A 17644-nucleotide genomic window follows, 5' to 3' on the forward strand; every position below is an offset into this window, starting at 1 on the left:
AACATAGGGAGCTTCCTTATTTCGATTCGGGCCTTGGGTTGTCTCCTCACAGAGTTCCAGGTTCAAAGGGAGACTCTCCATTAGTGAATCAATACAGTATCTTCATAAACAACAAATCCTCCAAAAGCAAAGTCCATTGATTAACACAACCCAGGTAAGCAGAAGCCCTTGTGTTTTACGTTGAATTATTCCCCGTTAATATGAATGGAATTCTAAAGCCATTAAAAAACCAACCAGGCTTTCACTTGGTTAAAAGGATTTTTAAATAAGTGCTTGGAGATGGCAGTGGGGATTCAAAAATGCACACTGGATAACCCCCCCCCCCAAAAAAACCCGTATTGTTTATAAGCAGCCATTAGCCACAACAGGTAAACATAGCCTCCAGAGGCAGTACACCTTTGAATGCCAGTACTCGCGGGACAGGCGAAGCTGTTATCTTCTGCCTGCGTGGTTCCCCCTTCCCCCAAAGAGGATGCTGGAGTTTTGATCCTGCGGGACTTCTCTCCCCCGGCATCTCTCACTTGCATGTTCAGGGTCACGGAAGGGACTTTTCTTTTTTTTTAAAAGGAAACCTCATTGCGTCCCCAAATGTAGCTGTGCATCCCCCTCCCCTCCCCAGCAGCGCTGCACAACCCAGGTGGCGACTGGCAGCCTGAGCGCGCGAGTGCGCTGCGAAGAAGATGCAGAGGAGGAGGAAGGCGCCGGGAACGGAGACGAGCCCGCTTTCGTGATCGCCTCCTCCGCCTGCCTTGCGCTCCCTTTCGGCGGCAGACAAAGAGCCTCCCTCCCTCGCTTCTCGCCCGCCCCCTCCGCAACCCGCTCGCATCGCCCAGCAGCAGCCACCGAGAGCCCCGTTTCTGGACCAGGGAGCGTCTTCGCCGCTCCGCCCGGCGCCCGCAGGCTCAAGATGGCTTTCGCTCGCCTTTGCATCTTGCTCGCTTGCTGTTGCTACTGCCGCCTCCCAGCCGCCGCCGCTGCCGGGGCCGCCGCCGCTGCAGCCGCTGCTGCCGCCGCGGGGCCGGCCGAGGCGGACGGGGACCCTTCCAAGGAGATGGAGTGCAAGCTGAAGAGCATCACGGTGTCGGCGCTGCCCTTCCTGAGGGAGAACGACCTGAGCATCATGCACAGCCCGTCGGCCTCGGAGCCCAAGCTGCTCTTCTCGGTGCGCAACGATTTCCCCGGGGAGATGGTGGTGGTCGACGACCTGGAGAACACCGAGCTGCCCTACTTCGTGCTCGGTGAGTCCGGCCCGCCCGGGCGGCCTGGTGGCCGAGAAGCGCGAGGCTGGCTGGCCGGCCTCTCTCGCGCGCCCGCGCGCCCCCTTCGCAGCTGCCCGGCCACTCGGCCTCTTCTCTGCGCCGAGGCCGGGAGAGCGTGCCAAGCGAGGTGACCTTTCCCGTCCGCACGCGGCCCTAGCCTGGCTGGCCGGCGCCGGGCTTCCAGGGGCCTTCGCCCCGGGTGGGTCTGCCGGCAACCATTCCCCGCCGAGGCCGGGAGAGCGAGCGAGAGACTGCGCAGACCTCGGCGCCTTGCCACCTGAGCAGCGGCGGCGGCGGCGAGGGGGGTCGGGTGAGGCACCAGCTCGGCTCCGCCACGGGGCCCAGCGGGCGTCAGGCGTCGCTGGCTGCGGTTGCCGCTTTTCCTGGGTGGCGCTTGCGGGTAGTTCCCGGAGCGAGAGCGGAGGCTGCGGCAGCCACCTTGCCAACAGGAAGAGCAGCCGTCTCCTGAGCCACACCACTAGGCCATCTTGCTCCGTATTGCATACACTGACTGGCAGCGGCTCTCCAGGATTTCAGGCGAGGAAGTGTCTCCCAAAAGCCCTACCTGGAGAGGAGGGGGTTGAACTTGGGGCCTCCTTCTTGCAAGGCAGGCTAGGGCCAGCCCAGCCAAGCAGGGTGGGGCCTACCTGCCCCCAGCGCAGCACCTGGAGGGAGTAGGTGGGTGCCTCAGCCTCCCTCAGAAAGAGCAGCTGCCACCCCTTCCAGTCTCTGGGCAGCTTGAGGGATGAGCTTGGGCCTGCCCAGAGGGTGCTGCCAGGGGACAAGGTGGCCTGCCATGGTCAGTTGCTTGCTTGCTTGCCCAGAGAGGCAGGGATGGTGGGCCCAGGCAGCAGGCCAGTGGGCTGCCACTTGCGCTGCCACTTGTCTGCCTGCTTGGGGTCAGAGGGAGAGTTTGGGGAAGAGAAGGCGGTGCCTCTGGTTACAAGCAGCACAGAGGCTTCAGCACCAAGGGCTCCAAATCTCCCAATGGCGGTTGCTTGTCCTTAGAAGCAACTAGCTTGCTGCTCGTGGAACATCCTGAGGTGCTGATCTCTGATACTAGCTATAGAAGCCAAGTACTGTAGGTTTCGTTTACCTATTTATTTGTTTCATCATTTGTGGCAGCACGAGAGTTTCCAGAGCAGCTTCCAGAGTCTAAAAAATGCACCACCGTTATTGCAATGGCGAAGGCCTAACCAGGCAACATTTAAATTATAACAACACAGGTCTGAAAAGCCTGAGGGGGTTGCAGGAGGAGGTTTCTACCAGATTCCAATTGAAAAGGACAAAGGCAAACCTCTGGGAGAGAGTTCAAAAGCTGAGGTGCCACCACATAAAAGGCCCAGGCGCATTGCGTCCTTAAGGTTCCCTTTCTGCGTGGTGCAGGAGATGTGTACTTTGCTTTTTTTGCATACAGAAACCATGCACCCATGCCCATGTAAGCATGCAGTAGCAGCTTACATTTTCTCAAAATCCTCCATAAAAAAGTGAACATTTGAGATATGACATGGATTATTAAGTCTCAGGTTATGACCTGAATTTTCAGGGATTTAGCTTTAAGAGTTCAGGGAAAGCAACAGAATCTCAGGGTGAGGAGGCAACTGAAGACAGCATGCTATTTTCAGCCTGGCTTGAGGGCTTTTGCTATTCACTTCTCCTCCATGTCCATCACCTCAGGCACCAGGAACCCCTCAGGCACCCTGATGTGCTAGGTGCAATCCTATGTCATCCTCTCTAGGTGACATAGGTTTGAGAATACATATAATGCTACCAGACTCAATCCCCTTTTAGCTGTCAGCAGCACCTTTGCGGCCAAACATGATCTGATGCTTGTAATCATGAGTTTAAAACAAGCAGAACCTAAATGTGGGAGGATAATTTTCATTGAGATTGGCTTGTGTAGGAGGTTGAGGATGAACCCTTTCCTCCCTTCCTGAAGTCCCAGTGAGGTCCCAATATTTTACATAACAAGAATGCCTTTATCATCACTGCCAGGCTTGCACCAGCCATATATATTCCTTTTGGCCTCAGCTTCATGGAAACACTGTTTTTGACAGGGATTGGCTCCACTTGGGAGCTCTACTCAAGAGTCCCTGAATGGACCCAATCCCTGCAGTGCTCTGCAAGTGGGACTGTTGTTTATATGGCATCAGGTGCAATTGGGCATGGCTGTGGAGAACTGGCACCATGAGCCAAATGGGGCTAATTTGGCCTGTGGGTTAGATGTTCCTCGTTGCCTAAACTCATTGCTGTAGTGCCTCATTCTGCATTGGATAGCATTTTGTGGTTGCATACCAGTTGTGGGTATGCCCAAGACAAAAGCGGGCATCTCCACCTGCACACATAAACCTCACAATGCATGCATGCATGTCGCACATGCATGGTCCTACAGAGGAGGATTTGAACCTACAGCTTCCTCATCTAGGTCACTGTGCCACACTGGGTCAATGCGTCATGGTATGAGCGCTGTTAAAACATGCAGCTTGTGTTTCTCATGCAGCTTGTGCATTATTTGAAGGAGAAATATGTAAATCTCTCATCTCAGGACCCAAAACAAATATATGTCAACTGCTCATTTGTTGAGCTAAAAATGATTATCAACCTTATAAGCAAAGTAGAATTTAATTGTGCATGCTGCTATATTTGTTTTTTTATATCAGTGCATGACCCCCCACTCATCCTGTCACCATCTAATTCTCCCTACATAATTATTACAGCACCCTCCAATCATCTACATGTAGCTCACCTTCTGCCTGTATGTCTCATCCATCCGTCAAAATTTCAGTATCGTCTGCATTACATGGTCCTTCCACATGTGCTTTATGTCTTGCATGCAAATTATATAGATATGCAGAGTCCTGTTGTTGTTTTTCTTCTTATTGCCTCATGTGCAACTGTGTGTCCTCCCTCCACACCTTAAAGTTCTACTGTCCAAAAAATACTGTCAGATTTGTTGCATTCTCACAACTTAACCCCATCTAGTACAGTATAGCTATTGAGATGTTCACTATCATACTTGGTCAACACTTAATGCTGAAACACAGACCAGGTTCTCACCAATGTGCTTGACCCTGTGTCCGTTTATTTCAGACTACAGGTTGATCAAGTGAGTCCCAACCTGCAATGTGAAGTGCTAGGTAGCTTTATCACTTCTTAGTGGCTATCAGCAAAGCACTCTTTTTTTGGCCTAGTGTAGGAGACTGGAAGGGACCCAGGTGGCCCTATGGGTTAAACCACTGAGCCCAGGGCTTGCTGATCAGAAGGTTGACGGTTCGAATCCCTGCGACGGGGTGAGCTCCCATTGCTCAGTCCCAGCTCCTGCCAACCTAGCAGTTCGAAAGCACATCAAATTGCAAGTAGAGAAGGTAAATGGCGTTTCCATGTGCTGCTCTGGTTTGCCAGAAGCGGCTTTGTCATGCTGGCCACATGACCTGGAAGCTGTACGCCGGCTCCCTTGGCCAATAATGTGAGATGAGTGCGCAACCCCAGAGTCGGTCACGACTGGACCTAATGGTCAGGGGTCCCTTTACCCTTTACCTTAGGAGACTGGAGTATGTAGGGGTTTTTTGGGAGGGGGAGAGAGGAAACAACGAAAGACAGAAAAGAGAGAGAGAGGGAAAAGAGCCACCCAGAGAACATATGTGACAAAGGGTAGTGAAGGAAAGAGCAGCGACCTTTTATTTTAACTCTCCATCATCCAGCCTGTAACCCCTCATCAGCTCTAGAGCTAGCCAGCTAGCAAAGGACTGATTCGCAGATGATCTTCCATTTCTTCCACGTAAATCCTGCAGGTCTGAGATTCTCTGAGGGCCTACATCAAAGTGGTCCTAGTTTTTACTGCCAGTCCCCTAATTTTTGATACCTGGCCTTGGCAAATACTACATACATACATACATACATACATACATACATACATACATACGTACATAGTTTTATTTGTATGCCACCTTTTCGTTACAGTTCACACCACGCTCAAGGTGGCACACAACATTAAAAATTTACATAGTTACAAACACAAGAAGTAGTCATAAACAATAAATAAAGCATCAAAAGTATGGAACCAAATTAAACAATGTGTCCACATGAATCACAATAATTTCTAAGATTATGATACAAAAATCAATAACAGCAACAATCTGCCTCCCCAAACCCCTAACCAATACAAATAGCCTAACCCAACTAACTTTGGGATGCCTTTAAAAATATTTCTTCGTGAGCTCACAGAGATGCAATAGAGTTCCTCTTCTTCATATTTCTGCCTACTTGCCTCAGTCTCTAGGTTGTGGAAAATGCATTTTGACCACATTGCGCACCATGGAAATCCTTGCAAATGGGCAAAGAATGTCAAAGTTTCTCTTAAATGTACCTTTTTCGAACAATCATGATTAGTTTACTCAGCACATCCTGCTTCAGAACCCTGATCACTACAGGCTATTTCAGGTGAATTAATAGAGCATAAAGCTGCTGGAGAAGTCTAAAGTGCTGGTAGTTTATATGATTCTAATGAGACTTAACCCAGGTTCGGACGACATGCTAAGCCCTTGGCTTAGCTCAGCGTGGCGCATGAGCAAAAAAAGCTGGGTTTGGAGCAAAGCAAACGTGAGCTTTTCTCCAGGAGTCCATATACTCATACATTTCCACTAAGCCAAAGTTTGACTAAGTGTGATGTGCAAACCAGGCCACTGTGCAGTAATAGTGAAACAAATAAAAACAAAACAAAAACCACCAAAATTTTAGTTTTACTAACACCTGCTTATTCCTAGCCACAGAATTCTATTTCAAGCCAAAGTTTTATAGTACTTCTGGAAAATAGGCATTGATGGCTCTCCACAAGAAATTAGTTTCACAAGGGTATAGCAGTTACTGAAAAGAGTTACTGCTTGTTCAAATATGCAGATATGAATTGGTTGAAACGTACATTATGAATCAGCTAAAATGGCTTAATTGTAAACAATGTTTAATTATAATAATAATTAGAATTAGAATTAATATACTGCCTTTCATTATATTGCTAAATGGCAATATGTGAGTTTTTTTCTTTGTAGAGGTATATTAGTATACAGCTATTACTAGTCCCTTGTGGTCTATGAAACATGTCTTTGTTGGTGGGTGTATGGGGAGGAGGAAAAAGAGAGAGAGCTGAGGTTGTGAAATGTACATGGTAAATATAGACAGAGCAGATTGTGCTAGTGCTGGCTCATGTAGAGTTGGCATAAGGCAGGCTTCCAAACAACTGAGTCGAATTCCTGCCTCCCCACCCCACCAAAAAACTTCTACTTCACGCCTACATTTTAATATGCCTCTGAGCTTCCACACAGAAGCTTGTGCCCATGACTCAGTTGCAGTGATGGAGTGGCTGCAAATTGGGCTCTTGGCGCACTTGCTACAGCCTCTGCTGCAGAAAGACCTGGCGAGGTTGCCATGGCAACACACAGTGGAGGCCTGTGCTATTCAGGCCAAGGTTTTCCCCACTCACAATGCCAACCCATAGGGGCATAACTGGAGTCTCAATACAGTTTAGGATAGACCACCAACAATTTCTTCTCTCTCCCCCCCCCCAAACTGTACTTTTCCAGCCTCCTGAACTTTGAGGTGTGTGAGAGAACAGAGGAAACCCAGATCTCGGAGTATGTGCAAAATCTTAAGAGGGTTGCTGTGATAATTGCATGTATGTAAATAGCTTGATTTGTAGCTGTTCATTATTTATTTTCAACTGTTTAACACAAATGTGACATGGTGCTTGCTTTGTTGGGTTATAATGTTGAAAAGAAAATGAATAATCAAGGTGGTGCAGAATGAGAGGAGAGCTCTCAACGATGGGGCTGCAGGACTATAGAGAAGAGATAACTAAATGTGCCATCATAGAGGAAGGGTTTGGGGAGAAGGGAATGTCGTGGTGAGCAAGAGGAAGCTAATCTAGGCACAGGAGCATTGTAATTAGAAGACACAGGTGGGAAGGGGCAAGAAGGTAGTGAGAAATAAGACACAGAAGGTCCAGGGCAGTGGCCCCAAAATTTCTGATAAAAAGTGGGTCACACTTTGATTGCATTGAAACTGGTGGCATGCTTACACGTGAAAAGGTGAGTGAGCATTTCCCTCCTTCCCCCAGGCAAACTTCCTGATTGGAAGGGGACAAACTTAGAGTCAAGAACCCCCTCCGAGAGTAGGTGCTTCTACATCTCTGGATCTGGAGTGTTCAGCTGAGCTGAATCACACTAGATTCAGAGATCGGATAGACTTCTCATCCTCCTGGCAGAGGCCAACTGGAAAGGAGGCAAGAGAAAAGACCTCTGCAAGACAGCCATCACCCCTTTGTTAACTGGATGCACAGAGGGGAAGTGAGATCATGCATGCTGGTATGCCCTCGACATGCCCTCAGCTTCCACATGTTCAGCATTAGTATGAAAGGGGCCTATGGGTGTACAGTTGTGTGCAAGACCGTCCATGTGATCAGGGAGACCTTTGAGCATACTGCATCATTTCTATAGATGCTTTTCACACTAACAGTGGTTGCACAAACATGAAGGTGTGCTTTGCCCTTCTGCTTGTACAGTGAATGCTTTGTGTGTGTGAGTATATACTTTTATTCTTATCATGCAGAGTTCCAACAGGCAGGGTCTTTTGTATGTTGGTTTTTTTGGTACTCAAAAGCCTCCACTCAGTGGCGGAGCTTCATGCTCCGGCACCCGGGGTGGTGGTGGAGAGCAGGCGGGGGGGCCTGGCATGCGTCCTGGAGGTGTGGCACACCGCCTGTGGGGGCGCAGCACCCAGCGCGGGCGGGGGGGGGCAGCCGCAATGGCACCCCACCGGGATCGCACTGCCGGGGACGGTGCACTCGCCCCGCACTCCTCTCGCTCTGCCAGTGCCTTCACTGTTTAATTATTTGTTGCAGGCAGCATACCATTGTGCCCCAACATACATTTTAGGAATCACCAGCATGGGAGCTAGAATTCAGTACAGCAATAAACAAGAATTTGGTTTATGCTCAGAGGAACACTTTATTACCTCTTCACATTGCTAAAGGTTCCGAAAAAGGCTGTGGACAGATTCCTAGTCAACCTTGATTGATCATTAATCAATATCCATTGTTAGTGACCAAGCCACCAAGGATGATAGCATATAGCTTAGAAAAACATGTATGATGAGTGTAATAACCTTTATGTATTTAGTTTCGCAGTTTTTTGAACAGGAAAAAGATGGAGCGAAACTAGATTGTTGCTCAGTTGATGCGGAATCCATATCAAACAGCCTCTGAATGCTTGGGCCTTTGGAGTCTGATGGGATTAATACAAGGAAGGAAGAGGTTATATCTGTGTATATATCTGTGTATGTTGTTAACCTCTGTTAGGAAGAGGGCAGTTTAATTGGTGCAAAGGTCATCTGGGTTCATATTTGCAGCCTTAGACCTCTTCATCCTATATAAAGAGAAACTGTGATTTGAATTTGTTGGGTTGTGATAGAAAGGAAACTGACCTGATCTACCATAGCTAAAAGCAGAAAGGGTTGGAGCTGAATATAGGGAGCTATTCAGCAGACAACCATAATACTGGCTGTTCCTAAAGGTAAAGGTAAAGGGACCCCTGACCATTAGGTCCAGTCTCGGATGACTCGGGTTGTGGCGCTCACCTCGCTTTACTGGTACAGCTTCCGGGTCATGTGGCCAGCATCACCCCGTCGTGGGGATTCGAACCACCGACCTTCTGATTGGCAAGCCGTGGGCTCTGTGGTTTAACCCACAGCACCATTGGCTGTTCCTAGGACTCTCCATTTAATTACATTGTGTTGTTTTCCTCTCTCACACACGCTCAAGATGGGCAGGCAAGGAAAAAGTTATTAAGTCTTCTCAGGCAAATTTTCAGCTCAGTGTTCTTCTCCCAAGCTGCTTCTCCTCCCAAGATATGAGGGCTCCATGTACTTTCTCCTGCAAGTAGGAGAGCATCAGTGAGTAAGTAAAGGGACCCCTGACCATTAGGTTCAGTCGTGACCAACTCTGGGGTTGCAGCGCTCATCTCGCTCTATTGGCCAAGGGAGCCGGCGTACAGCTTCCAAGTCATGTGACCAGCATGACAAAGCCGCTTCTGGCGAACCAGAGCAGCACATGGAAACACTGTTTACCTTCCCGCTGTAGCGGTACCTATTTATCTACTTGCATTTTAACGTGCTTTCAAACTGCTAGGTTGGCAGGAGCTGGGACCGAACAACGGGAGCTCACCCCGTCACGGGGATTCAAACCGCCGACCTTCTGATTGGCAAGCCCTAGGCTCTGTGGTTTAACCCACAGCGCCACCCGCGCTGAGTATGTGCACAGTGAGTATGTGCCTGCCATTTTGAGTTGAAAAAGAACTGGAGAGGAAAGGGTTACGAGAGAAATTGATAAGAAGCTTCTCTTCCTGCCACTCTTCCACTCTCAGTTGCAGCCTCCAAGACTGCTTTACAACACACACTATTTGGGGAAAGTAACACACAATTCCATGTCATGTTTATTCCGGTGAGGTCCTGAAAGTAGACTCCTATGAAGTTAGATTTGCAGCAGTGTTGCATCAGCAATAGCCAGGGCCAGAATGAGCTATTGAGATGACAACTGTTAAAAGCAAACTATGGCCCTTTGAATAAGGAGGCTCCTCTCACTGAAAGTGGAGCTACGGTATTTATCAAGATGTAGCTCCTTTTAAAGGCAAAGTCTAAGGTTTACTGGTGCTGCAGCATTCAAACAAAGACAAGGAACCCCCAGTAGCACAATGGATCAGTGCATCTGGCTGTTAACCAGAAGGTTGGTGGTTCAAGCCCACCCAGGGATGGTTGTGGGCAAGATCCCTGCATTGCAGGGGGTTGGACTAGATAACCCTTGGGGTCCCTTCCATCTTCTGGGATTTTGTGATTTTATTTGTGTTTTGTGGGCAGATAACTTTTCAGCTGCCTGTTGTCTTTGTCCATGGAGTTTTCTTGGCAGGGATACTGGAGTGACTAAACGTGGATCACGTTTAGTCAAAACTCTCCACTATGACCTGTCCATCTTGGGTGGCCCTGCATGGCATAGCTCATAGCTTCTCTGAGTTATTCAAGCCCCTTCACCACGACAAGGCATTGATCCATTAAGGTTTTCCCAGTAGTGATGTATGGAAGTGAGAGCTGGACCATAAAGAATGCTGATCGCCAAAGAATTGATGCTTTTGAATTATGGTGCTGGAGGAGACTTTTGAGAGTCCCATGGACTGCAAGAAGATCAAACCTATCCATTCTTAAGGAAATCAGCCCTGAGGGCTCACTGGAAGGACAGATCGTGAAGCTGAGGCTCCAATACTTTGGCCACCTCATGAGAAGAGAAGAATCCTTGGAAAAGACCCTGATGTTGGGAAAGATTGAGGGCACTAGGAGAAGGAGACGACAGAGGACGAGATGGTTGGACAGTGTTCTCGAAGCTACGAACATGACTCTGACCAAACTGCGGGAGGTAGTGCAAGACAGGAGTGCCTGGCGTGCTATGGTCAATGGGGTCACGAAGAGTCGGACACGACTAAACGACTAAACAACAACAACAACTTTTCAGCTGCAAGGGCTGAAAACGTTGTCTTGTGGTCCTTATCCTTATCCCATGGTTTTGTATTAAAGCTTGAACAAACTTTTGTGTGCTATCAACCGAATGAAAGTTGCTGCTTACACTGTATGCTGGTCTCTATCTGCTTCTGTTCTCTAATGACTTGTCCTATCCAGAATGTATTTAAAGAGCACTGTACCCAATAAAAAATCTGAAGAGATTAGTAGGCATTGCCAGTCAGGATTTAAAAACTTGGTGTCTGAGCTATGTTTGTTTGGGGTCTCGTGATTTTAGAAGTTGGTTTTGCATTTGTACTGTGGCTCTGGTAGTTCAACAGGTCTGTATAAGAGTGCCTTTTTGGCAGTGGAATAGCAACCTCAGAGGGCTTTCCTGGTGTTTTCTTTGTGGTCTTTTTCATGCCTTATTTTTCACCCAGACTTTTAAACTACTGTACTGTATGTTTTAAAGTAATATTTGCTGTCTTGTTTGTAAGCTACCCAGGAAATATTTACCAATGGGAGGCTATATCGATTTAATAAATACTATTAGTACTAAGAATAATATCCAGAGGACTATTAGTCTTTTGCAGCAAAAACATAGCAACACTTTGACTAGGAAGTTCATTGTGAAGAATGCAAGCAGCCCTGATGTTGCTTATTAGTAAGTATGTTCCCAAAATTCAGCAGAGTGGGGTACAGTGTAGCAGTGAATGAACTACAGTGGTACCTCGGTTTAAGTACACAATTGGTTCCGGAAGTCTGTACTTAACCTGAAGCGAACTTTCCAATTGAAAGTAATGGAAAGTGGATTAATCCGTTCCAGACGGTCCGCGGAGTACTTAAACTGAGGCGAACTTTCCCATTGAAAGTAATGGAAAATGGACTAATCCGTTCCAGACGGGTCCGCGGAGTACTTAAACTGAAAGTACTCAAACTGAAGCATACTTAAACCGAGGTATGACTGTACTCAAATAATATGGAGAATATGTGCAGTTTTCAAGCCTCTAATGGGATGTACTATCTAGGCCCTTCTGAATTATTTTGGTCATATGTTCCACATTCACAGGGATGCATATTCTTGGGAAGCTAAATTATATTACTAATACCACATTTTTGTGCTCTTTCTGTGACTAAGCAGATTGCAGGATCTACACAAGTATGCTTAATTCAATCAACATATTCACAATTTATTCACAAGATTAGTTGAACCTCTCTCCTTCCATAATTTATTGCAGCTTGGAGATTAAAATACATGGCACATCTGTCACCATGTAATGAATGCACCAAGTGATTAGGCTATCATATGATAATTGCAATCATCACCTGGCACTTATGGCTCATTTAATGGTTTTCTTTGGTAGGAAGCAATTAAGAAACTGGAATTGTCAAACCAGGAAATGCTATGCAGGCTTAGCTTTCCTTTGAACAATGAAATGTTGCCCTAATTGCATACCACCTGAGGTTTGTTTTATGTACTGTATACCTATACTTGTGCTCTGCAGGGCTCTCTAGAGCAGAAATCCCGCCCCAGCTCCAGTTGTCTCGCAGTTTGCTAGCAAACACTGGTTGGATTTGAACTTTTATGGCTGTGTTTTGATTTTTAACACCCTATTATGATAATCAACTTAATTAGGGGAAGTTTCAGGCACTAATCCAAGTGGCAGTAGGTTGCACCGGGGGTGACAAAGACCCTTGGAGCTAGGAAACTGTGGAGGAAACATCAGTTTCTGCCAAACCGGCGGCTGCCACCACACAAGGGCTGGTGATGTTGTGAGCTTAGACAGCAGCTGAACATTTAACAATCTACAACATGGAAAGCTGCCAGAATTCAAATTAGTGGTTATCCTCAATTCAAACAAGCAAATTCAAGGACACATTCTAGTAGCTCAATTTATATTTGCTGCCAGAGAATTTCAAGGTTGTTTGGGTTTACAGTTCCTTTAATATTTTATTTCTATAAAACATACTTAAGGCAATCTACAAAAGAACAGCAACAATTTAAACATGCAAAAAATACACAAATGTTCTTTATTTATGTAGTGCAATATTTCAAAATTTGTATGTTGTTGTTGTTTAGTCGTGTCCGACTCTTCGTGACCCCATGGACCAGAGCACGCCAGGCACTCCTGTCTTCCACTGCCTCCCGCAGTTTGGTCAAACTCATGTTAGTGGCTTCAAGAATTCACTGTCCAACCATCTCGTCCTCTGTTGTCCCTTTCTCCTTGTGCCCTCAATCCTTGTGTTCTCAAAAATCTGTATATCTATTTCTATTTTAAAACGTCTCTTAATATAAGTCATCCCCCCACTTTAACTAATTGGAGAAGGGACTTAGTGGACTCAGTTGGGGGCATCTATCCTATTGTCCCTACAGCTTCCCTGGTTGGTGTTTTGCAGTTGTGATGCCATGGTCAATAATGTTCTCTTCCAGGCATCACAGGATCTAATTTCTCAAAAGGGCCTGGAGCAAGGCTTACCTTGCAGATCCAAGAGCAATGGATGTTTAAAGGTAAACTGCAATGGGGGGAAAGTTCCTGGCTTGAGGAGGGAGGGGGGGTCAAAGTTGAGTACAGCATTGTAGAAAGGCAGTATGCAAATTAAAACAAAACAAAAAGTTCTAGAGAGGGTTAGGATCCTGAAGCAAGTAGTGCCTCCCTTCTGCATCAGTGCATAGTTTGAATGACCCTGGATACTGATGCTCATTGATTAAGGAATGGTGGCTGCATCATCGCTGCTTCATCTTCCCGACATAGAATCATAGAGTTGGAAGAGACCACAAGGGCCATCCAGTCCAACCCCCTGCCAAGGGGAAAGGGAGCTCAGAAATAACTGCAGTCTTGCTCTTACGTTTCACTGCCTATGGCTCGGGGAAGGGGTTTCAACAAACAAACAAACAATCAAACCCTTCTGTATTTCTTTTCTGCCTTCGCATTCAGCAGTGGGATATATGTATACTCTCTTGTGGAACAGATGGTTTGTTCTGGGTTGGTATAAAGGTAAAGGTAAAGGGACCCCTGACCATTAGGTCCAGTCGTGACCGACTCTGGGGTTGCGGCGCTCATCTCGCATTATTGGCCGAGGGAGCCGGCGTATAGCTTCCAGGTCATGTGGCCAGCATGACAAAGCCGCTTCTGGCAAACCAGAGCAGCACATGGAAACGCCGTTTACCTTCCCGCTGTAGCAGTTCCTATTTATCTACTTGCATTTTGACGTGCTTTCGAACTGCTAGGTTGGCAGGAGTTGGGACCAAGCAACGGGAGCTCACCCCGTCACAGGGATTCGAACCGCCAACCTTCTGAGCAGCAAGCCCTAGGCTCAGTGGTTTAACCCACAGCGCCACCAAGGGCAAAAAGTATTATAAGTTTAAGAAAGAGAAGACAGGTGTATTTGCTGGCGAACACTGTACATAAGGTTCAACCAATCAGATCTGGCTGTTTGACTATACTGTTTTGTTATCTACCTGGAGGATCTTGTTGAATGGACAGTTTATAAATGTACAACAACAACAACAACAACAACAACACATAAATAAACAAACATATAAGTAAATCGGGGCAACAGTAGCCAATTTGGAGTAAAGGCAATTTATACAGAAATCACCGTCCTTGCTCGGAATCAGCTTTATTTGCTCTCAGGTGACTTTGTCAAATAGCCAAATCCAAATGGGCAAAGTAAACTTGTGACTCGTAATGGTGGATATTTTTGCTTCTTAAGTAATTAAGAAAGACACAGGTCAGTATGAAAAGAAGCATAAAGAAAGGGGAGGAAGAGGAGGAAAAAAGAAAGGGACAAGAAGTAGATCAGCTAAGAACTAATGAAATTCTGCAAGCTTAAGTCCAGAAACAAATCAACATGCTTTCTCTAAATAAAAGTTTTTGGAGAAAGATCTTCTTGAACAATGAGTTCCACCATCGCCTCTTTCACTGCTCAGTCACAGGGGAATTGTGAGGCTTGCAATAGCAGACTCTAATTTGCTAAACACCAAATAAACAAACACTGAATAAGGAAGAAATATATAATCCTGAGCTAGATGATTAAAGGCAAATGAACTACTAGATGAAGGCAAATTAAGCTTAATACAATGCTCCTCTTCATAAAAAAAAGAGAGAGCAACATTAGGGAAACTCTAGTACACTTGCATAAAGCCAACACCTTTTGTCAAGGCCACGTTTCAGAAATAGAAGGGTTGGAAGAGGGCTTATGTGCACAAGAGGGTGGCACAGAGTGCCACTGCAGGTAGAGTGTGGGAGTAGCCCTGTTGGCAGTCAAAGAAGGAGATGAAAGAGAAACTAATATAGGGAGTTCTGTAGGTACTGTGCCATAGAGAACCATGATATTAATTAGGGATGGATGCAAATTTGGGAGTCCATGGAGCTCTACTGAGCCAGTATATTTTCCATGTACAGTCAAACCTCCGTTTATGTAAACCGCTGGTTACGTAAACTTCGGGATGCGCACGTGGCAAACCCGGAAGTATTTTACCGGGTTTCGCCATGTGCACATGCACATGCACAGAAGTGATAGACCGCTTCTGCGCAGTAGCGATCCTCAGGTTGCGGAAACCTTGGGATCCAACTGGACCTCCAGAACGTATCCCGTCTGTACCACTGTAGTTCTATAGTAAAACTAGTGAAGGAGGAGGAAGCTCTTGATGATTCTCGGAATGCAAGTAGTACGTGTGAAAAGGATCTAGGGGTCTTAGTAGACCACAAGCTTAACATGAGTCAACAGTGTGATGCAGCAGCAAGGAAAGCTACTGCTATTCTATGCTGCAGGGACGCGGGTGGTGCTGCGGGTTAAACCACTGAGCCTAGGGCTTGCCGATCAGAAGGTTGGTGGCTTGAATCCCCATGACAGGGTGAGCTCCCGTTGCTTGGTTCCTGCTCCTGCCAACCTAGCAGTTCAAAAGCATGTCAAAGTACAAGTAGATAAATAGGTACCGCTTTGGTGGGAAGGTAAACAGCGTTTCTGTGCATTGCTCTGGTTTGCCAGAAGCGGCTTAGTCATGCTGGCCACATGACCTGGAAGCTGTATGCCGGCTCCCTCGGCCAATAGAGTGAGATGAGCACCGCAACCCCAGATTCGGTAACGACTGGACCTAATGGTCAGGGGTCCCTTCATGGGCGTACCCAGCACGGGGCAGGGGGGGCAGCTGCTCCCCCCAGAAGCAAAAAAAAAAAAATTAAATGGTTACTGCCCGGACCTCTCCGCTGCGCATGGGAGAGCCCGGTGAGTGACGACGAGCGGCCACGGCCCTCCCTTGGCAGGACGAAATAAGGGGGGGTGCCCGAGGAGCTGAGCTGCGGCTGCAGCAGCCGCCTTTCCACCCCGGCACGAGCACGCGGCGGGAGGGCGGGAAAAGGGGGAGAGGTGGTGGCGGGGGATGGGAGGCGGGGGCGCGCTCACCTCCCTTGCTCGCTTGGCGGTGCCGGCTGCTGGATGGGTTGCGGGGGGGGAGAGGCAGGCATGGAGGGAAGCGCTCAGCTGCGCTGCGCTCTTCTCGGCTCGGTTCCACTGTGGCGTGCCTGCCTCCTTCGCCACACGGCACGGAAGGAAGATACGCAAAGGAGAGGGATAAACGCTGCAGAATATAAATACCCCCCGGCTTGGCTCACAGCCCCCGCCTGCTTGCCGCCACATTCGCTTCGCCTCGCCACTGTCACGGCCGCCGCTTCGCGGCGCCTAGGTGAGACCAGAGTCAGTTTCACCTGGGCTCTGTAGCCCCGCCCACGTTCCCACTTTGTGGCCCCTCCCCTCCCATGCCTTGGCTCCCCTTGCCCCCCTAGTTTTGATCCTGGGTACGCCCCTGGGTCCCTTTACCTTTACCTTTACTCTATGCTGCATCAACAGTAGTCTGGTGTCCTGATCAAGGGAAGTAATAGCACCACTCTATTCTGCCTTGCTCAGACCACATCTGGAGTACTTGTGTCCAATTCTGGGCACCACAATTTAAGAAGGATATTGACAGACTGGAATGTGTGCAGAGGGCAACCAAGATGATCAAGGGTCTGAAAAGCAAGCCTTATGTGGGATGGTTGAGGGAGTTGGGTATGTTTAGCCTGGATAAGAGGAGACTGAGAGGAGCTATGATAGTCATCTTCAAATATCTAAAGGACTGTCACATGGTAGATGAAGCAAGCTTGTTTTCTCCTGCTCCGGAGAGTAGGACCCAAACCAATAGATTCAAGTTACAAGAAAGAAGATTCTGACTAAACATCAGGAAGAACTTTCTGACAGTAAGAACTGTTCCACAGTGGACTCCCTTGGGTGGTGGTGGACTCTCCTCCTTCCTTGGAAGGAAGAGGTTGGATGGTCATCTGTATTAGATGGTATAGTTGAGATTCCTGCATTGTAGGGGGTTGGGCTAGAGGAACCTTGGGGTCCCTTCCAACTCTACAATTCTATTATTCTATTATTCACATTGTAGAACATGGGTGGCTAACCCGTGACTCTCCCGATGTTGTTGAACTCCCATCAGTCCCAGCCAGCTTGGCCAATAGCCAGGAATTGGGCGTTGTCTGGAGGGCCAAATCTTATCACCCTTTTTGAAGAACATTGACTTCCCGCAGAATTTAACCCTCTTGATCTCTTTCTGTCTGTAGCCCTGTGGGAGAATTTTATATCTACTGGAGAAAAGGCACCAGCGGGCGCCTACAGCTCAGTACCAGGCAACTTCCCTGGCCACACAGCACCAGGCCCTAGCACTATGGCACCTGCCAGCTGGCCTTAATTAACTTCAACTTTCACCAGCTACTTTTAATGACCTGCTCCTACTTGAACCATTGCTCTCTGCTACTCCTGCTGAGAGGGTTTGGCTCCCACAAGGCCAGATCCTTAAGGCTATAAAGAACTGC

At 47.6% G+C, this 17644-nt stretch overlaps 1 protein-coding gene across 1 annotated transcript in view; it reads left to right on the plus strand.

Annotated features, from left to right (window-relative positions):
- Positions 1-991: 991 nt before the first annotated feature.
- The window catches only part of ASTN1 (astrotactin 1), a gene marked incomplete at its 5' end in the record, with an annotated part of 207979 nt that continues 191326 nt past the window's right edge, over positions 992-17644 (plus strand). Inside the window, one exon of the mRNA XM_035123692.2 lies at positions 992-1238. Within this exon, the coding sequence (XP_034979583.2) occupies positions 992-1238 (247 nt within the window). The remainder of the gene's footprint in view (positions 1239-17644) is intronic.

This window comes from Zootoca vivipara, chromosome 7 (genome assembly GCF_963506605.1).
Source record: "Zootoca vivipara chromosome 7, rZooViv1.1, whole genome shotgun sequence".
NCBI classification, from domain to species: Eukaryota; Metazoa; Chordata; class Lepidosauria; order Squamata; family Lacertidae; genus Zootoca; species Zootoca vivipara.